We start from the raw sequence: 21,428 nt of genomic DNA, 5'->3' as shown, positions 1-21,428 counted from the left end.
TGCTTGGATTAAACTAACTTTGATTTATCATTATATCTGCCAAACAGAAACTGTGTTTAGTTTACAGTAAGGTTTACTGAAACTATCCTAGGCCAATCCATGGTTTCAAATCCAGGCTTGTTTCAATAAACCATAGTCTAAACTACATTCCTGGCTCAGAAATAAATGACAAACTCCTTCACTGGTGGTGTATACCAGAGAAGGAGAAGAGAGAACTCAAGCTAGGTATTCTTGTTGGCATAATCTTACAGTGAATATTTTTGGACTGCCCCTCAGGGTTTAAGGTGAATGATCATGATCATCACCAATGTTCATATATCGCTCAATTATCTAACAGATTCCAGAGCAGTGAACATTGGTATAAACAGTAAAAGAAAGATTAAAAAGGCAAATTAAAATTGTTCAATTTAAAAACAAAGGAACCAGAAAAACAGTGGCTAGTCAGTTGAGGAAGAGTTCTTGAAACAGTTGTTCTCAGGAAGCAGCCTGGGGTAGGTGCCTGCCTGACCTCCAGGAGCAGGGAATTCCACAGAGATGGGGCCACTACACTAAAGGCTCTTCTCCTGGTGGATTCCAATCAGGCCATAGGTACAATAACGATAAAAATAAGTGTTATTTCCAAACTGTGGCACTCTGTGCTGGTCCCCAACAGTCTGTTGACTGGTGGTGGTGGTGATGACATATACACTGAAGCTCCCCAGTAGTCTGTGGTCTAGGGCTCAGAAGCACCGGAATACTATTTTTGATTCTTGCACTTCAAGCCTCCTGGACATGCCCACATTACAGGAGAGAGTGAGGAAGAAGAGGAGGAGGAAAGTTAGATGCAGATTGGATTGCCAGACCGCTACCTAGAAAATCCGGCTTCCAAATAGCCCTACAGCAATTAAGGAGGAAGCTGCTGTAGCTATTCCCAGCCTTGTCCTCATGGTACTGTCACCCATTGCCCACTGCCAATTGCTATACTGCGTTACTAGAGTCTTGCTTGCTCCAGCAGCTGAGAGAGGAGGGTGGCAAGGAAATTTGGGAAGAAGAGGAGAAACTGAAGAAATCATGATTGTAGAGACTTCAAAGAAACCCCGCTTGGGGAAAAAATGTTGTAAGTAACCATCTCCAAACACAGAAAGCTTTACATGCTGTCAACTTAAGATACAGGCAATTTCATGTTAAACATGTGTATCTCAACACACACAAAAATACTGATGCCAGCTATTCTAAAAAGCTCATGTTAGCATGCATCTGAGCTGCAACGGAACAAGTTAAAGCTGGTTTTAGATCTACTGAAGAGCAAAGCAACGAGAGAAGAACAACAGGAAATGGAGTCTGCCAAGTTCTCATTGTGCTAAACTTGTGTATTCTCATAAATGCAGTGTTTTGAGTTACTGCTTTTTCTTTCTTCTTTTGCTTGACACAATACAGCAAACTGTATGGCAGTTGTCCAATAAATGTTTGAGAACATTTCAATTTTAAAAATTCTAAGGTAAATAGGGAGCTTTATTTTAAAGCCACATTAAAATATTGAAAGTAGACTCTGAAAATGGGATACAATTTCATAGCTGTTCTACAGGTTACATTTTGCTTACCTGACAAATCTCTTGATCAGCTACATGTCCCATGTGCAATACGCTTTTTATTTTTTGGTAACCGATTCTCCTGAAGAGTTTCTTTTTAGTAAAATAATACTAAAATAACACCGTGGAAAGCCAAGCCTCTCTTTGTCGCAATTTGCTAAGCCTTTGGGGCACTGCACTGCAGGGCCATACCAAATACATTTCCGCTATCTGCAGCGCAAGCATGTTGAAAACCTTACAAGTACTGGCTTCTGCATTAGGAAATGATCGCTGGCATCGCACTGGCAAAGTGCAGGGAAATCCTGTGCAATATTCACCATAGTAATTGCCTACAGTACCCAGTTTCAGTGTGTCATACTCCAACAAAGGACATTCTAGTTCCCCTTATCTACTTAAGCCTCGGGTCTGCTTCATTCAAAATGTAGCACGGCTGCTACATTTTGGCTGCGAGCGGGAGCTTCCCCTTGTGTTAAATAGCAGCTTAGAGGTGGCGTGAATTTGTCAGGAACACAGCAGAGGAGGAAAAGGGGTTTATATCATCCTTCCCTATAGTCCTTATCTGGATTTGCTCCCCCTTGGCTATCTGTAGATTTTCATGCAATTTAATACAACACCTTTATCTTCATGTGTAGTTTGGCTCACACAGTGTTTAACTGGGAACACTCCAAGAGCAGCCCACCCCTGTATAACTTAACATGTGGATCGTCCTCTCCTCAAACTTCTAAGTATAACAAAAAATACATTTGATCAATTCTGTAGGTAAAGTAAGGAACGTTAGTAGATTTTAACAGTGTTTTGAGTTAAGGAATGAGAGAGAGAGAGAGAGAGAGAGAGAAAGAGAGAGAGAGAGAGAGAAAGAGAATGAAACTAAGGGGCTAAACTAACCTCCAAAGAGATCCACTTCAGCAGCAGTAGTAGCAGTAACAGCTGTAGTTGTAGCAGAAACAGTTGTTATTTCAGTAGATGCAGCTGTAGGAGCTGGGGTGGGTTCTGGTGCAAATGGATCTGAAATCTGCGGTTCAGAGGTAACACCGGAAAGTGCAGCCAAACTGTCTATATGTGTTCATGTATGAAGATCAAATGGAAACAGTGAGCAGAAAGGAAGGTGAAAACCTAACTAATACTACATTATTATTTTAAAAAATCAGCTGCAGGCCTAGCCTAGTTGTATATTAAAAAATTTCAGTTGCAGGAACTGGTTAGAAATCAAGCATTACTCACCCTCTCCCAAGAGGTCTGCAACATTGTCCATTAGAAGATAGCAATGTAAAGAAATAAGAGAGTTAACAGAACTGCCAGAGTCAACATGTGGGGCTATTTCAAATCAACAGGATGCTGCTCTAATTCCAGATATGCCATAGGTACACTGCATATGGTTTTATATGATGCAGTCTGCTTTTCTTTTCCAAAGCTCCTAAAAACAAAGACTTCTTAAGTGGCTGAGACTTCTCTGAACCCATTCCTACCATAGCTTCATCTGAACACAATCACCTTTAAAAGAATCAGAATTCACCTGATACATTCCCTTAGGCAAGTATGTGCCATTTAATTTTTTGCTGCCATTGAGAACCGGAGATTAATACACTTCAGTCTGCTATAAGGAATTCAAAGGGTTTATCAAGAACTGACACAGAAATTCACAATCCAACTGGCAGTAGAGGTTATGGAATTTTATAAATACAGGTAAACATCGATCAAGCCAACTGCAACAATACTGTTTTGATCTTTCCCCCCCTCTGAATAAAGCACCTTCCCCCACTCTGCAAATAAATGCCTTTAAATCGGGGTGCAAAACCTCAGCGATTTCAGTCGGTCAATCATTGTCTAGTTTCTTTCTCTATGAGATGTAAAGGAAAATGAGAGGAATTATCCAATTTAGATATCTCATTTCACTCATTAATCCACAGGCTAAGCAGGCACTTATGCACTTAAAGGACTTAGGGTAGGATCCAACAGTGCCCTACTGTTGGTGGCCAGCACCACAGGTCCTGGCACATGCATGGTTGGCCCTGCCACCCAATGCACAGCCCCTACCACTGGTGGCAGAGATTTAGCACTTTCGGGGGCAAGACTCCAAATGACTGGAAACACAGGTTTCTGGAAGGGGCCAGCTGCGCATGCACTGTGACCAGCACTGCTGGCTGCCAGTAGTAAGTCACTGTAGGCCCCATAGAGCACAATCCTATGCATGTTTAGACGGGGAAAAACCTACAACTCCCAGAATGGCTGGCTGGGGCATATGACGAGTTGAAGGGTTTTTTCTGCCTAAACATGAATAGGATTGCGCCCGAAATTGCTGTTATCAAAATTACTGCTTTACAAAATTCCCTCCATCATCCCAGATAGCTTTGTTACATTTTTGTTTCCAGTTTCCTTTGTAGCAAACAACAACACTTACTCATCTATGTACAGGACTGTTTCTCTAGATCAGTGTCAACTATGTATATCCCATCCAACCACTAGCCTTGAGCTGGCTTTGGTAACTCTAAAAACTAAAATGAGAGGGTCAGGAGAGGGAAGACTCTCTGGGAGGGGGGAAAAAGACTCGTTTGTTTCATCTCCTTTGATTCGTAATGCAGCTTCTCCACCAAGTCCTTTAGAATCCAAAATAGATTTCAAATTCACCAGACCAGATCACAAACATTACATTTCTAACAAAGACTGAGTATTTTATTTCTGGTTTAGTCAATTACATTTCTAACAAAGATGGAGTACTTTATTTTATAGGTTTACCAGAGTCTATGTGTATCACTGTTATATAGTTTAAAACTTTTGAAAACATTAAAAATACGTTTCGGACATGGAAGGAATTGGCTTGCCATTACTTGCTACAGGCATTATTCAAGAAGTCCTTGTTACACCAACCAGTGCTCTATTGCTCCCCGTGTCCTGCTTGTGGTTCCTGGTCAACAGATAGTTGGCCACCGTGTGAACAGAATGCTGGACTAGATGGACCCTTGGTCTGATCTTTTCTTATGACACTAGTAGCCTGCTAGCTATTGATGTACAAGAATGTCATTCCTGTTTGCAAATCATAGGAACATGTCCTATTCGTAAGCAGGAATGTAATGTCCAGGGAATCTTAGCAACTTCCCAAACATATATTTGCATTTGAAAGTGCACACTTGTGCAAATGCGCCTTTCTGCAAACCTCCCCCAAATCTGCATTTTTAGGCTTTAGCCTATGGTGTAAAATGCACATTTCTAGTTGGTAAAAATGTATGTTTTAAAACACTTTAAAAATTGCATTTCTTTTTTTTTTTTAAAAAAAAACACATTCTTCCCGATTGGAAAAAAGACACTTGCATTAGGGAACGTAAACAAGGCAAAACAAGCTTGTAGGAAAAATTCAGACAACCTCAACAAACTGAAACATTCCATGTTCACCCATCCTTACTGTTAGGAGTTAGCTGCTGCTCCAAACACCCCTCCAGCATTCTTTGAAATGTCATGAAAGCCAGCAGAATACATTTGATAAGAGACCTATGGTGGAATCCAAAATATGAACATACATAGCATACCACGGGCACTCACTACTCTACCAATGGTGGTGAATGCCCAACCCAGTGTGTAAGCACAAAGTTGACAGCCATGACAGATGAATTATAATTTAGTTCTAAATGAGCAACAATAGCAAATGAACAAAATAAAAGAATACAGATGGATGTTTTATGTCCATGTTATCTTCTATAATCCTACAGTGGTTCTGAAACCAACTATTTAACCTGAAATTGAATTAAGATGAATGAAAGTATAATCTTAAGTATAACATTCAGTGTCACTGCCTTCATGCATCTTCTTGTATCACGTTACTTAATAAAATGTTTTTAAGACTTCCTATAAGTCACTTTCCATGCCACTTAACTACTGTACAGTTAAGTTGTGAGTTTTTTCCATTTAAGAATACGTTCAAGGAAAAGTCAACTCTTGCACTCAAATTGCAGCTGCGCTATTGCTGGGAGAATGAGACTCTCCTTCCAGCTACAGTAATTATAAAAGTTTGGAGGACTTTGTGCACTATTGTCATGCAAATCTTTCGGAACTTATTGGTTAGCAGCTTTCCTCCCTCGTATTTGTAAAAAGATTTTATTTCACTTCACCATTAGAAGCAATTGTGTCCTGCTATAGCACTCCAGACCAGAAATGCTCTTTTATGCTTTATAAAGAAATGGAAACTACATCCTAGGCCAATCCCAGCAAAGCTCCATAACCTGTCCCTACAACAATTCATTAATGTTTTTTATTATTGTTTGGTCTGGTTGGAGCACTAGTTGTTCTCCCCATTCATAGTATAGGGATGAGATATTGTTGGAGGAAGATGGTGTAGATGATAAAACAGTTTTCTTCTTCTCATGTTTGGAAAGGTATTTGAGACAACATTCATTGAATTCAGACAAAATGAGAATGCGCTAAACATGTTTTGCCCCGATTGACAGGGCCAAACGTATTCAGGACCTATCTTTCATCAAACCTAAAAAGGGGGAAGATGTACACTTATGGGTTTGTAGGTGGCAGCACCTTTGATACCATGGTTGCAAATGGGTGAGATTCTCATTTTACATTTGCCCTCCAGGGGAAGCACATGAATAAAAGAAAACATGTGGCTGAGAACACCTGCATTTTCCTCCCCCCGCACCAAGTATAGGTAGATGCCCTGGAATGGAGGAGAGCTCGTGGAGAGACTATTCATTTGGTATCTCAAAGTTCTTATTCCCTACTTCTAACATGTAAAAGATAAAGGTTAACAAGATATCACAACAATGGATGCTTCACTGCCATATCTGTGAGAAAGGAGTAAGAAAGGGCTGTTGCACAGCTTAAAACTCAGCAAGCAGAACACAACCCAGCAACTATGAATTACTGTCTGCCAAATGCTTTATAGAAACCCTGTTACTGTGATCCCAGGCAGCCCCCTCCCCTCCCCCCAAAACAGAGAGGTTTTGTTCGGCCACAACACTTATCTGCTGGGCCACACTGGGTATGCTGGATCAATTGCACAACCCTGATGTTGGGCAGAGATTTTCAAGACTAGTTGTTGGGAAGTTGAGCAGAATCCAATGGGGCACTTATGCCCCCATGCACCACCAACTGCATTCGCAAGCATCCCCCGCCACTTGTGCAATGGCAATTTAGTGCTTCCAGGGCAACCTGAAATGAACGGAAACACTCATTTCTGGAAGGAGGCAGGTTGGTGCAATGTGCACAAAGGAACTCTGCCAACCTGCCTCCTTTCAGAGACAAGCTTTTCCGCTTGTTTTGGAGGTGCCTTTAGGAAGCGCTAAATCTTCCTTGCGTAAGTGGTGGCTCCCACTGGCGGAATAGAATTGGTAGGACCACCGCTTGAGGAAGGAAATCGGTGGGCCAGAAAAGGATGAGCAGTGGAGCAAGTGCCTGTTGGATACTGCCCATCATTCCACTTTGGGTGTCCAAACATCTTGAATTGTACATTCCTCAGGGCAGGGATCTATTTTCTTGTACTCTATAAGCAGAATGCATGCTGACAGTAGTAGCAGTAGTAACGTCTGTTCATCATAATAAGTAAGCTTAGTGATATTTTTGTTGTTATTTTTTGGAAAACAGTAGGAACCACTTTCACATTTCAAAATACAAATGCTTGTTAGAAGTCAAACACAACGAAAAGCATTGTAGCATCTTAAAGACTACTAAATTTATTATGGCATAAGCTTTCATGGACTGGAGTCCACTTCATCAGATGCATAGAGCCAAGAGTTGGATGGATTCCCCCACCACCCTTCATGTGGCTAAATTTGGTGCCTTTCAAGGTAGGGTGCAAGGCGGTGAGCATCGAAGATGTACACAAAAAGGAGGAAAAATGTCTCAGGAGACTATAGGAAAATTTTATTATGCAAAAGCCCGACATGTTTTGGCCTCTTGGTTTTTTAGGCCTTCTTCAGGGGGCTGCAGAAATGATTAACAATAAAAAATTGTCTTGTGACGGCGAATTTTCTCCCTCTTTTTGTGCCTTTCACGTTAACAACTTCCAGAGTAGTAGCTGTGTTATTCTGAAGTGGACTGTAATCCATGGAAATTTAGCCCATAATATATTATTAGTCTTTAAAAAGTTACTTCAAGACTCATGGTGGGTTTTACGACAGACTAACATAGCTATGCCTCTAGAAAACAGTGTGAACAGAACTCAAACTGTGATTGTGCAATGAAGCAAGACAACTCTCTAGCAATAAACTAGTTGTATTATGAATCTCTATCCACAAAGACTATTTTTAAATGGTACCAATGGTCTGCATTCCTTTCTTGTTTTGCGTTCCCATATATTCCAAGGTTTAACATTCTCAGTTCACGTTAGAAAGTTTTCTGAGTTCTGGCAGTTCTCCACTGCAGTTCCATAGTACTGCATATTTAATGACAATTTAAGGCATTCGAGTTTTAAATGTCACATTCCTTCTACAGAAGGAGAAAATTAAAGCCCAGCATAGTTAGAGATATAGTGCTTTTGTTATGGGTAAGTCAAATGTAAAATGAGAACACATTTGAGGTTCAGCATTTTATTACTCTAATGGGTATGCTGATTAGCAGAAATGGAGAACCACATTGGGTTTAACTATAGACTGATTTACTGCACACTTCGCGGAATAAAAACTTTCAAAACCTGTATGTATATGAACAGCATTCACAACCAAATAATGAAATGGTAAACAGAGATGAGGAATTCAGAATTACTATTCTGTGTTTAAAGTTTCTTGTAAATACGGTAAATGTCAAAATTTCATACAGATAGACTGTAGGCCTAACCATATAAGTTCTGCTGTAATTAAATCATGACATTGTTTGTGTAAATTTTGAGTCAACCTATTTGTTTTGCAAGTTATTCAAGTTGCAGTAAAAACATTCTAGGATTATAATCCTTTATAATTTATTTCATAGTTTCTTGCTCATTTCCTGGACTAGAATACAAGAATCAAGACAGACACCAGGAATATTAGGGGTGTGCATTGCCTCGGCCCAAATCCCCAAATCTAAGCCAGGGCAGGGCAAATTGGCCCACCTTGGCCCAAATCCAAGGTAGTACCAGGCCGGCCCAAAGCGCTCCAAGGCCGAAGCAGATTGGCACCGGCGTCTTGAGCCAATTCGGTGCTGGGCCGCTCCCCTACCCCGCCCACCCGGGAAAGCTAGCGCAAGGCTGGCTGTGAGTCCAGATGAGTCCATTGGACTCACAGGACTTACTTCCCTCTCCCTCCCCACCATCCCAGGTCTCCTCTCACTGCTGAGATTTAAAGTAAGATCTCGCTTTTTAATAGCTCTATGTCCATAAACTATGGTGGCCGTAAAGGGCCATTTCCCTTAGTTTGCAGCCATGGAGCGATTAAAAAAAGGGGCATCCCCCCCCCATCCACAATATTACCTTTAAATCACAGCTCGGCTCTCAGATGAGAGGATGCACATGAAGGTAAGTCCCAGCGGTGGCTATTCTAGGTTTGGAGTGGGGGGAGGGAGTTGTGAGTCCAGTGGACTCCCTGTCGGCTTTGCCCTTGGCTTTCCTGGGCTGCCCAGGCGCAGCTGCGGCCAGCACCCAGGAGGCCCGCAAAGGCCAAACCTCCTTGGGGGCTCAAAACTTATTTGGGGTTGAAGTGGGGCAGGCAGGACCTGAGGCGGTCCAAGTTGTATTCAGGCTGAAATGCCCTCTGAGGTGAGTGCACAGCCCTAAGGAATATAACTCTGGCTTTGTGCAGCTTTTCCTCAGAGGCACCAGATGCATATTTCCTAGCAGCAGCTGGTGAGGCAACAGTAAATACCTGCTACCACTGAGAAACAACTGAATCAGAGATAGGCCGCACAATCACCAGTGGGCATTGGTGTATTGAAGACAGGGCAGTTGAGATTTGCACTGTGCAAGAAGCAAACCTCACTAGTACTATGTCCAATGATAACACATCACCCACTAGCATGGGTTAGTCCTGCCTCCATTAATCACTCAGTACTATGATACCACTACAATGGCCACTGCTGATATTTCCACATGCCATGAGATCAGTGTGGAACTGGTCAAACACAGAAGCTTTGGAAAATATTTTTATGACATCATATTAAATTAGCAACCCTGTAAAAGCAATGATTGGTGCTCATTACAAAAGGTCAGAAAATTAAATGCTAAACATTGCTAAATAAATTAAATATTTAAGCCATCACCTTTGTGTTGGCTGGTTCCAAAATTCTGTTACATGAGAAAATATAGCCCAGGCCCCTTTCCTATATACACTGAAATTTCTCCCAGTAAACCATGTCTTAGGCCACAATACTGTTGGATCCACCCTTGATACATGTTGTAAGCCACTGCAGAGGGGGAGGCACAGTGGAGGTGGTCTTTGCCTCCACCGTGCCTCCACCTCCGCTATTTTGATAGTTGGGCTTTTTCACCTGTCTAGCTGTGGCATCGGGGAAGGGGAGGGAGGGAGGCTGGAGATATGGTGAAAGCTCTCCCCTCTCCTCTCCTCTCCGCCCCATTTGCAACCTTGGAGAGGCAGCTGGCACAGTTCTCTCCACACTGGCTGCAAGGGGGTTGGGGGCTCAGACTCCTGGGTCTGACGTCAGAGTGCTCTCTCTGACCTTGGATACAGGAGTCTGAAGTATCCTATGCCCCCTCCTAGACTCTCTTTAGGGGCCATAGGTTTGCTCTCTTATTGATTTTTCAGAAGAATAGCTCAGATTAGTTCATATTACTGCTGTTACACACACTCTGAATGATGACATCCTCTAGAAAGACTATAGGATGTCTATCACTAGCAAAAATAAAATAACATAGTGAGGTAGGTGGAGACGCGCACACACACACACACAGAGAGAGAGAGAGAGAGAGAGAGATTGTGTGTGAGAGAATAGTCAACAGTTAGGTCTGGCATTTCTCTGAAAGAGATTTTTCAAGGTCTGAGATCAGAAAGTTTTTACCTCCCCATGAAGTTGCCCCAGCAGGAGCTGCTGAAGCGGCTTGTGCAGTAGTAGATGTGAAGTCTGGCTGAAGATCCAGAAGATCACTGGATAGTTTGGAAGCACTATTATGAAAATAAGACAAAAACACCTTTGGGGAAAAAGCTATAGATACAATTGGAACTAAGCCAGAATGTTAATGATAAACAGTAATGGTGCATTCAAGGATAGAATCAGGAGAACTTCTACAAGTATTTATGATGACACAGCACTATATTCTATGAGTGATTAATCTGGAGCATTGCTGCTACAAGTACCACAAGCAAAACAGCTTTGTGGCACACATTGGAAGGAACCGGAGGGTTCAGGAACCTGCTACTTTTCCTCCCCAGTCTGCCTCTCCTGTTTGACGAGACTAGAAGAGATGCATCAAGGCATGTGGGCACTATACTTGGGATTTGATCTGTGGCAGCTTTGCAACCACATGGGAGGTTTATGGTAGTCTTTCAGACTGTATGAAAGACGGAGACAGAACTCATAAGAGTTCTGAAAGAACTGGGCATGTTTAGCCTGGAGAAGAGAAGATTGAGGAGAGACATGATAGCACTCTTCAAATACTTGAAAGGTTGTCACACAGAGGACGGCCAGGATCTCTTCTCGATCCTCCCAGAGTGCAGGACACGGAATAATGGACTCAAGTTAAAGGAAGCCAGATTCCAGCTGGACATCAGGAAAAACTTCCTGACTGTTAGAGCAGTGCGACAATGGAATCAGTTACCTAGGGAGGTTGTGGGCTCTCCCACACTAGAGGCCTTGAAGAGGCAGCTGGACAAGCATCTGTCGGGGATGCTTTAGGGTGTATTCCTTCATTGAGCAGGGGGTTGGACTCGATGGCCTTGTAGGCCCCTTCCAACTCTGCTATTCTATGATTCTATGATTCAGAAAAAGCAGTACTTTTAAAGAAAAACTATTTTGTTTACTGCCAAACTAACCTGACTGGAGTTGCTGTAGAAGATGTTGCAAAGAGATCAACTGGAGGAGATGTATCAATACTTCTTGCTGGGGTGGAATTAGGAGATGTAACAGTTGTGGCTGGAGAAGACTGGACAAGAAGAATTCATAAATTCACAGAACTACTTTATTGTTCAGTAGCTGCTACTACCTCAAACATTTCTTATATTTTCCCATAAACAACGGGTTAAAAGTTTTTTTTAAAAAACAGACACATTCCGCATAAAAAGGGATGGGGTTCACCTGTAGTTAATAGATTTCTCTTCTTGAAGATAATCTTGGTGTTTAGTTGGGTTTTCCCTACGCCACCCCCTTGCCCATTTTCAAACTACAAGCATTGCATATGTTAAATCCTATTTAAGTAAAGGCTATATTTAGTTAAATATAACGTTTGGAAACAGAGTAATTAAATACCCCTCTCAATATTTAAGGACTAAAAAGTAGAGAAAGCTGTTAAGTTCAAGAGTCAAGCAAGATAGATGCAACACTTGGAGGCCTATTTGACAGAATCACATCATTGCCAATTTCTAATGAAGCAGGGATGGGGGAAATTTAAGTTGCAGTACAAGCCGGTGGGAGGGTGCGGTATTGAGGTGCTCAGCACCTCTCTGTAACTGGCCTATAAAATGACCCCAACCCCATTTTATTGCAATTTTCAACACAACCTGTGGTCTGATACTTTAGTTATATCACCGTTAATATCTAGTTTGCCATTCTCAAATGGGAGCTGCTGCTGCTTCTTTTTACCCCAAATACAAACACTGGGGCAAAGGGGAAGGGTCCAATCTAGACCATAGTAGGGGGGAAATGGTTAAAACCCACCTACCCAGGTTATTTTTGAAAGAAAAATAATATGTACAACAGCAAACTATGTGATTAATGTAACATGCTGTGCGACCCAAAGTTATTTTATACATTGCCATTTCTTCACTAATATATTCTAAAATTGCTGAATCATCTTGCAGGTATAAAACTCTCAATTGATTTGGCTAGCCCATAAAGAACACAAGGAGATAAAGAAGCTACTGTATTAATAGCAAGTTAAAAGGCTTCTCCACACTCTTCGTTTGAATTTTAGATCTCTTGTTCACAGCAGCTTGATATTATCTAGGGATCAATGGCTAAGCACGATCTCAGATTTCCTTGTCATGAGAGAAACTGGCATCCTGCCAACATCCACCTTGGAAAAGATCCCATCAGTATATATTTACGGCAAGGGTGTTCCTTTGTCAAAGGAATGTTAAAGGCATTCCCCCCTCCCTGTCATTGGCCAAGCTTTTTTTAAAACAGCAACAACAACTGTATAACCCTCAATTTAGGGTCAACTTGTACTGGGTAGTGAAATCTTGCTCCTTCAATACTTGATACCCTATCTGAAGGTTTAGAAACCAGACACATTTTAAAGGATCCCCCCTTTTAAAGAAAACAATGTGAATATTTAACAAAACAGAGCAAAAAAATAAATCATGAAAAACATTACATATATAGGAATATCATCATTTTTTCCTCATCAGGTATACCATCCATTTTAAAAAAAAGTGTGTGTGGGGGGGGGGGGAGAAAAAGTACATAGGTTTCAAGAAAAGCAGACCATATATCCATGAATTTAACCACTTGTTAGTCGTGCCTATATAACACCAGTTCAAACGTTGAGAGCGCTGTTAAGTCCTCAGTTCACTGCATTATGGAAGGTGAGCATTTGTCCTTTCAATGTGATAATATAAGTCTTTTAGCTGACGTAAGGGCTCTGAAGATCCATTTGCGCTGACCACGTGTTAGCTTCCAAGAAGCTGGTACGTAGTTTAATACTGTGAGTTAAAGTAGATATTTCTTTCTTCCTTGTAACTGCAAATGTTGCAGAACCATCAAAATACAGACTATAATCCTCTTCCCCTTTTGTTTTTTACTGTTCACTTTTTTAAAAAAAAGTTGAAAAATTGAAGTAAAACTATTAATAAAAATAATAAAAAGTATTTCTGCACACAAATTTGGATGCAGCTAGCTATAAAGGACTTGGCAATTCTCAGACTTGGAATAACTTTTCTCTCTTGCTTTGGCATATGGTTTCAGACAAAGAGTAAGGCAGGCCTTGTATAATGTATGAAATGGACTCTGATCAATAACGGCTATATATTTGTTCAGGTTGTGAAAACAAAGTTTCTAGATCTGATAAATGACTGTGCTGTGAAACAATAATATTCTGGCGCTGCCCCCTGGATCCAATGCAAAATGCAAGTGTTCAGAAACCATTCTAGAATGAGGACCTCAAGTGCTAGCAAATTAAATACACATTGAAGTGGTAAGCTGCCTAGGAAGCCAACATGTGCACATTAAAGTTTTAGAAGAGGAATTTTCCATAAATGAGAGGATTAATTAAAATCGAGTGTCAGGGAGTTAAATCTCTTCAGAATGCTTGAATTTATTTTAAAATCATGATTGTAGAAGCTTATATAGAATGAGTTAGGAAATGTGTAAAAACACTTCCAGCAGGATGTCAGTGCATTTAGCTGTCGTTAAAAGCAAGAAAACTTCCTTTAAGTAACAGATCTGCCCAAATAAGAAGAACAAAAAGGCACAAATTAAACTTATAATATAAACACATAAGAATTTAAGGAGCGCATTGCTAAAAATGTTAGGACAAAATAAAAATGTATTTAGAATAGAAACAAAAAACTAGCCAGGGATGTGATCAAATTGTTAGATGACAGTGGTACGGAAGTACTACCAGAGGAGAACAGGGAGACTGCAGAGAAATGGAATGACTTATTGGAATTGGCCTTCACTGTGGTAGAAGATACCCATGTCTGAAAGGCTTTTTCCAGATGGAACATGTAAAGAACAGAGTGAAATAGAGGTGACAAAAGGGTGAAATTCTAGGGCTAATTGACAAATTAAAAATTAACAAGTCATTAGGTAGGCATACACTCAAGAGTCCTTAAAGAACTTGTGTTGTTGATCTTCCGAGAAAAATATGTAAGCTCTAACTAAAATAAGATTCCTTACCTGAGGACGCTAAAATAGCCAATCTAATTTTAAACAACAGATGGGAGAAGCCAGCAAGTGATAATTATTAATTGTGCTGGGTAAATTGGTAGAAAATGGTAGAAATTTAGCAGTCATGTTCTCCTCCTATGAGCTATTATGCTTGAAAATGACATCTAATACTGACAAAAAGAGAAAAAACAAAGTTATGGATGTTTTCTTATTTCTCGGGATAGTCAATGGGAAACACAAAGCTTTGGGTTTCCAAATTTTGACCTGGGTTCAGTATCTAAGGGCTCATCTACACCAAGCAGGATATTCCACTATGAAAGCGGTATGAAAACAGTATATAAAAGGCAGGAGCCACACTACTGCTTTATAGTGATATTGAAGTGCACTGCAGGATCTACACTGCTGCTTTATAGTGGTATAGAAGTGCACTGACAACTCTTGGGGCCCATGACACATCTACACCAAGCAGGATATAACACTATGAAAGTGGTATGAAAGCGGTATATGGTCTGTGTCATGGGTCGCAGCAGTTGTCAGTGCACTTCAATACCATTATAAAGCAGTAGTGTGGCTCCTGCCATTTATATACCGCTTTCATACCGCTTTCATAGTGGAATATCTGCTTGGTGTAAATGAGCCCTAAGTTAAATCAAACAGCCTCCAAACTGGTCTGACCTGAATTAGGCCGTTTTCTGAAGCGTTGAATCTGAGTACAAGCCAAATCGCATGGTTGGTGCACACGTCTACTGAATACCAGTTTTACTAATTCCTATAAAGCATTTGGACTTTTCTTTTCCACATGACTTCAACAAATACATATTAAAAAGTGTTACTTCTAGATACATTTACTTGTTGGAGAGATTGCATCAAAGTGGTCAGTTTTCAGCAGTCAATGTATGGATTTGAATACTCACTCATGCAAAACAAACGAACAAACAAAAAAACCCTGCACATAAATAATTAGCACTCCAGCAAAGATAGAGTTGATTTTTTACTATGCCTTTTACCTTTAAACTTCTTACATGCTTATTTCAAGAAAATCAACTTAACTAAAAATATAAAACATTAAATGTTTACCTTGCCCAAAGGTGAAGGAGCACCAGAGCTAGAAGAATTAATGTAAGAAGTTTTTTTTAATGAAATACACTTTAGGAATATTTTAAGCAGGCTTGACTATAAGACCACAATCGACAGCAAAGAACAATAATTAGTGATTTGTGTATTTCTGTCCCCCTGCTCCAAAAGCCTGGAATAAAATTGTCTTTAAGGTCTACAAAACTGTAACTTAACTTGTCAACTCTCTCCATGATGAATATTAACATACCAATAACATGTACAAGGGGAGGTTATGTCTTAGTGCAGGGGCAGGGAACTCTGGCCCACCAGGGCCGGATCTACAGTACTGCTTTAAAGCGCTTTAGAACAGTTTTGACAACTGTATACCGGAGTGGGTCCTGGGCCCCAAGAGTTATCAAAACTGTTCTAAAGCGCTTTAAAGAAGTAGTGTAGATCCTGCCCAGGTTCCCAATCCAGCCCTTGGAGAGTTGGGTACCCCCTGTGGCTCCTCCCCCTCCCTAAACCCTGCCTTCTGGAAGGGAAATGAATCCATTGGGAAGGGAAGCAGAATGCAGGGGAATCCCCTTGTTATCTCTGATGGCATGGTTGGCTGGGGAATGCTGGCAGCTTTAGTCCAACACATCTGGAGGGCAGCAGGTTGGAAAAGGCTGGATTAGTCCCTCCAAATTATTCTAGACAGAATTCATTGGCAGCTTTTTAAAAACGGAGCTATCAACCCATAGAAGTATTTAGTTGATTACTTTAAAGTCAGTTAATCAAATTTGCAATACAAAAACTTCAACGTCATCGCCCTTGATATTTTATAACCATAAAGTAGTTTAGAATTCCAGAAATAAAAGCTAAGCTATTAAAAGGAAAATACAATAATTTAGCATTTTCCTATTCTCAGAACAACACACCTGAATCAAAATAGTTTCATAAAATGAAGTGTGCCCCAAATTCAGTCTCACTAAAAGTTTGTCCTTCCCAAATAAAACTGAATCTGCACCAATCAACCAAAGCTTTAACTGAAATCTATTTTCTTGACACTGATTCCAAGTGTTTCTGTTCAACAACATTTACTGCGGCCTTATGTAATGACTATATACTGCTATAGAAATTTACTTCATTCTTTAATTAATATTTTTCATTGTTGACCTGACATTTCTCTTTAGAGGTAAATAAAATTAGAGATCCCTCTATTTAGCTACTGGTGCAAACATGCAATTTACTAACCTGTTAGCACAGAAATGCATTTTTAAAACAACAACAACAACATACTGTATAACTGAAAGTATTCACATTGTGTTTCACAAGAGTAATTCATAGGTATTTCTTTTTGTGGACACAGATCCAAGTCTGTAGGCAGATTACGGCAAGAAACTAACATTCACAGAAGCAAAACTAGAAAAGGCCTATCTTTTCACTAAAAAAAAAAGATGCTAAAATATATACATGCAAAAGCAGGTGTATTAGTTACTTACCCCTCACTAAGTTGTAAAGCAGTCATGTACATAAACAAAATGGAGACACATACAAAGAAAGATTTGTTAATGACAGATTAATCTTATTTCTTCCTAAAGTTATAAACAAGTAGCCTATGAAACATTTGCTGAACATGCATGGTATATATATATATATATATGCAGTCCAGAAATAATTTGTGCCTAGTAATGCCCCCAGTAATACAGAAGAAGCCTGAACTTGCCTAAATGAGTGATGGTTTAGGAAATGTGCAGCCAAATCCTAAGCATGTATACTGAGAAGTAAGTCCTACTGAGTTCAATCAGACTTAGTCCACAGTTTGTTTAGAATAATGATCTTAGTCAAATTGCATTATGCCAATTACAAATTTGATATATGTTCTGTGTCAAGATAGGGCCCAGACTCCCTGGCTTGGTTTCAGATTCTGAGTCAGACTTGGAGGCAGAGATAGAAGAAGCTCAGTCAAGACAGAGAGTTGGGGAGGAAATCCCCCCAAAATCTCCAGGAGTAAGAGAGGAATCTTCCCAGGAGATGATCAAACAGGATGCCCAGGTTCACAGACCATCTTCCCCCTTGGGAACACAGCCTTTGTCGAGGGGGAGGGAGAACCGGACTTCACAGAACACAGAGTCTGCTGCAGGGTTAAGTAGGAGGAGCTAAGAGGAGATGGAAAACGTCCGCCAGACTGACTGCACGTCAAGAGGAACCTCCCTGAAGGAGGAGTCCAGTAAAAGCTTGTTGGACCCAGCAGAAAATTGTCCATTTAATTGATTGGCAACTGCCTTGCTTTGGTTGGCTAATTAGGCTTAGAAGACAGGTCCTAGCCTTAAAAAATATTACAAGTATGAAGAGGTGTGTGTGTGTGTGTGTGTGTGCGTGCTTTTTTTTTTTTACTAAATAAGGACTTTGTGAATTGTGCAGCAAGTCTGTTATCTCGCATTTTGGTGGGAAGGCTTGGAATCCTGACATTCTGCTTCACAAGAGCCATTGTGTAATACTCCTTTGGAAGAGCACACGTTGGATACCCTGTTTTGAATTTAGGCCATGAATGACATAAATTCAGGGAGCCACCAATAAGGAATGCATGTCAAAAGGAAGATCATTTCCATTACATTCACATAGCTCAACATTCTTCTGATAAATGGGATTGTAATTTTTTTGAAAAGAGCAGGCATGGGGAGACAGGTTGAGCTTATTAGCAATCAGGAGCTGTATGCTCTGTTCATTGTTAGCTAGGCTGTGACAAATGACTCAGTGCTGCCTCTTACATGCAGCAGAAGCCCTACCAGGTGTTGGCTTTGATATAAGCCTGAAGTTATTATTTTATTTATTTATTTACGCTATTTATATACCGCTCCCCATTCAAAATTTTGGAGCGGTGTACAAGATAAAATAAAAACAGAATAGAAACACATTAAAATAGGTTTTTTTTTTTTTTTAAAAAAAAAGCAAATTGCAAACCGTGTGAACCACGGCTGGTCATCAAGAGAAGGTTTCCTGGAACAATGATGTTTTCAGGAGGTGCCAAAAGGAATACAAAGTTGGCACTTGCCTGACCTCCAGAGGCAGGGAATTCTGGGGGGGCGGGGTACCACGCTGAAGGCTCTTCCCCTGGTGGACTCCAATCGGAGGTGGAACCACCAGGAGCATGCCCTCGGATGACCTCAGTGGGCCCATTCAGAAGACACCTTAAACAATGGCTTTAACCATGGTGAATAAGGCTTCTTGTTTTATTCACCATGGTTAAAGCCATGGTTTAAGGTGTCTTTTGAACACAGCCCGGCTTTCTGGCTTAACCATCGTGGTTAAAGCCATGTTTTAAGGTGTCTTCTGAATGGAGTCAGTGTCTGGGCAGGTTGACAGGGAAGAAGGCACTCTCTGAGGTATCCTGGTCCCAAGTTGTTATTAAGTATAATCAGGTGCTGATACCCAAGTTGGTAAGGTTCTACTTACAATGTAGTAAACTGACATACTGATCTATGAGATTTCTGTATACCTGTTTCCAGGTTTCTTTCCTTCCAAAGTGTTAAGATGCTGTTCAAGAGTCTCCATAAGACTACTGGGAGCCTAAGACAAATAAAGAAAATATACATTTACAATGAAGGAGGAGGAGAAAAAAGCAGCACCTTTGGAAGTCCAACATGAACCCGACCTCTTCTCTGAACTATTCATAACCAGTTATACGTGCATGCACATGCCATCACATTAATTCCATAATAAAGTTGTGAGGGGAAAAAAACACCACTCTGCAATCATTGTTGGTTATTAGTAGGAAAATAGAAAGTCTGGTCTGCATGCATTTAAGCCAGAATCTGTATATGTTAGAAATTAACAACAGCACAGGCATTCACAGGTCAAAATAATCCATAAAAATAAAATAGGTATTTGCATGCATAATATGTGCATTCAACCTAATTAGCTTAGTCAATTTTTCTCTCTTCTCTAACAGAGGTTTGGCTGCAACATAGCGCAGGATTACATGTCATAAAGGGACACGAAGCTGCTGCTCCCCATCTTTGATCTCACACCCCTGTAAAAGTGCATGGAAGGCTGTAATCATGCCATGTATCCCCCCCTCCATACTGACTGATGATATGAGGAAGAGACAATGGGACACATGGTGCAATGACATAATCGGTCGCTACATTACAGGGATATGAGTGCTAAGATGGAGACTGGCAGCAGCTCTAGATTCAACCACAGCGCCACATACATAGCTTCGGCTATGGGGCAGTATATAAAATAAATAAATAAATAAATAAAATAATAGGTTTATGTTAGAGTTCTGAAAATTTCCCAGAAGCAGTACATTCTGACTACAGAATTAATTTTTCCAGACCTGTACCCAGGTCTTTTGTTTTTAAAAAGGGCCAGAAGATAGTCTTTTACATTCAAAACCATACTTTCAAAAATCAGTGAAAAGCTCAGCACAAAATATTAATTCTTCAGCTACAATTTAATTGTTTTCTCCCTTTAATTCCTCAAGGTTTTATAGGCAAATTTTAAAGGAGTCCCAAACATGCTCTTGCTGTTGTTACAATGAGAAAAGAAAGTAAGTACAGTAAGAACAATTAACAGTGTCCTTAGCTACTCCAGGATAAAAATAGTGCCGAGATAAGCAGATTTCCACAAAGTCAGTGACAAAAGAAGAAAACCTTCAGAGGTGAAGTAGATGCAAGCTATATTTTATCAAGATTACCGGTTCATCAATTGTATATTCTTTAAAAGGAGACTTTTCATTATCACCACTGTTTTTCAGATCACAGAGAACTCTGGTCAGCAATACCTAAGTTATTTTCATACATAAAATAGATTTAAACTGTGGTTAAGCAAGTTATCTACAACAATGTGCAAATCTAGCAGTGGGACTAAACTGGCAACATAGAGGCCTAACTCTTTCTAATACCAGCAGACCCAACTGCCAATAAAGGATTCTACAATGAACTATTTTCATAGGAAACTATCTAAATACTACATGACTATTGACCTGGTTCACATGTCACAGTCAATTTCTGGGTTGAGTTGACCAGAGAACAAGTCAGAGTTTCTGGGTTCAAATTTCACAAAACAACCCAGGAACAGGTCAGTTTGTGGGAACTGGCACGCTCCTGTGCATTCAAAAGCAACCCACAGTTAACAAACCATCGGTTGCTTGATCGTGCTTGAATTAAAAATAATAATAATAATAATCCAAGTGTTTTGAAGAGGCCCTCTCTTGCATCCTGGCCTACTGAATGTCAGACAGTGGGGAATTAGTCTATAACATCTCAATTGTTGAACAGACCATCTGATAGTGTGGCTAGATGGAAAACAGGGCTCCTGGACCTGTAATAGTTTTGTAGAAGAAGAAAGCTTGCAGGACAAGGTACATCTGGTGGAATTCCCTCTTCTATACAACCATTAAAGATGCAGGAGCCCTGTCCTCTTCTCCATCTGGCCACCCTAGCACCAGATGAGGCTCATACATAAGGTGGTCATTAAGATATTCTGGAGGCAGACTACTTCAAATTTAAAGGTTAATCCCAAGAACAAATTCAGACTTAGTGCAGCTAAAACATTGGAAGTGGTGACTTTATTTATGTGCATATATGTATGTATTATTTGTGTGTGTGTGTGTGTGTGTGTGTGTGTGTGTATCTCTATCTCTATCTCATAGATTCTTATCTATTCTGTTACCAGCCTGGAAAGCTTCTCAACTATCTTTAACTTGGCCTTATTTCAATTTAATTTTGGTTGGCTTCTCCATATACCCTTCCCTGCAATGGCTAGGCATGATCCAAGGAGAGATTCCCCCACAAAAGCCGCAAAGAAGATGGTGTATTTAAATTCTCTACACAAAAATATTGCCTAGACAAAACAGCATTCTGCTCATCACTTCCTTGTGACCTTTTGTGCAGGGCCTTGCAACCCTCC

General features: G+C 40.4%; 1 protein-coding gene across 1 annotated transcript in view; it reads right to left on the bottom strand.

Moving 5' to 3' along the window:
- The window catches only part of SNAP91 (synaptosome associated protein 91), an 86,234-nt gene that overhangs the window by 25,896 nt on the left and 38,910 nt on the right, over positions 1 to 21,428 (bottom strand). Inside the window, exons 10-16 of the mRNA XM_063124912.1 lie at positions 19,012 to 19,082; positions 17,015 to 17,020; positions 15,552 to 15,579; positions 11,462 to 11,571; positions 10,491 to 10,594; positions 2,790 to 2,804; positions 2,454 to 2,621 (exon numbers count right to left, since the gene is read on the bottom strand). Of these exons, the coding sequence (XP_062980982.1) occupies positions 2,454 to 2,621; positions 2,790 to 2,804; positions 10,491 to 10,594; positions 11,462 to 11,571; positions 15,552 to 15,579; positions 17,015 to 17,020; positions 19,012 to 19,082 (502 nt within the window). The remainder of the gene's footprint in view (positions 1 to 2,453; positions 2,622 to 2,789; positions 2,805 to 10,490; positions 10,595 to 11,461; positions 11,572 to 15,551; positions 15,580 to 17,014; positions 17,021 to 19,011; positions 19,083 to 21,428) is intronic.

The sequence above is a fragment of the Elgaria multicarinata genome, chromosome 4, assembly GCF_023053635.1.
Source record: "Elgaria multicarinata webbii isolate HBS135686 ecotype San Diego chromosome 4, rElgMul1.1.pri, whole genome shotgun sequence".
NCBI lineage: Eukaryota > Metazoa > Chordata > Lepidosauria > Squamata > Anguidae > Elgaria > Elgaria multicarinata.
This window is presented reverse-complemented; position numbering and strand designations above follow the sequence as displayed.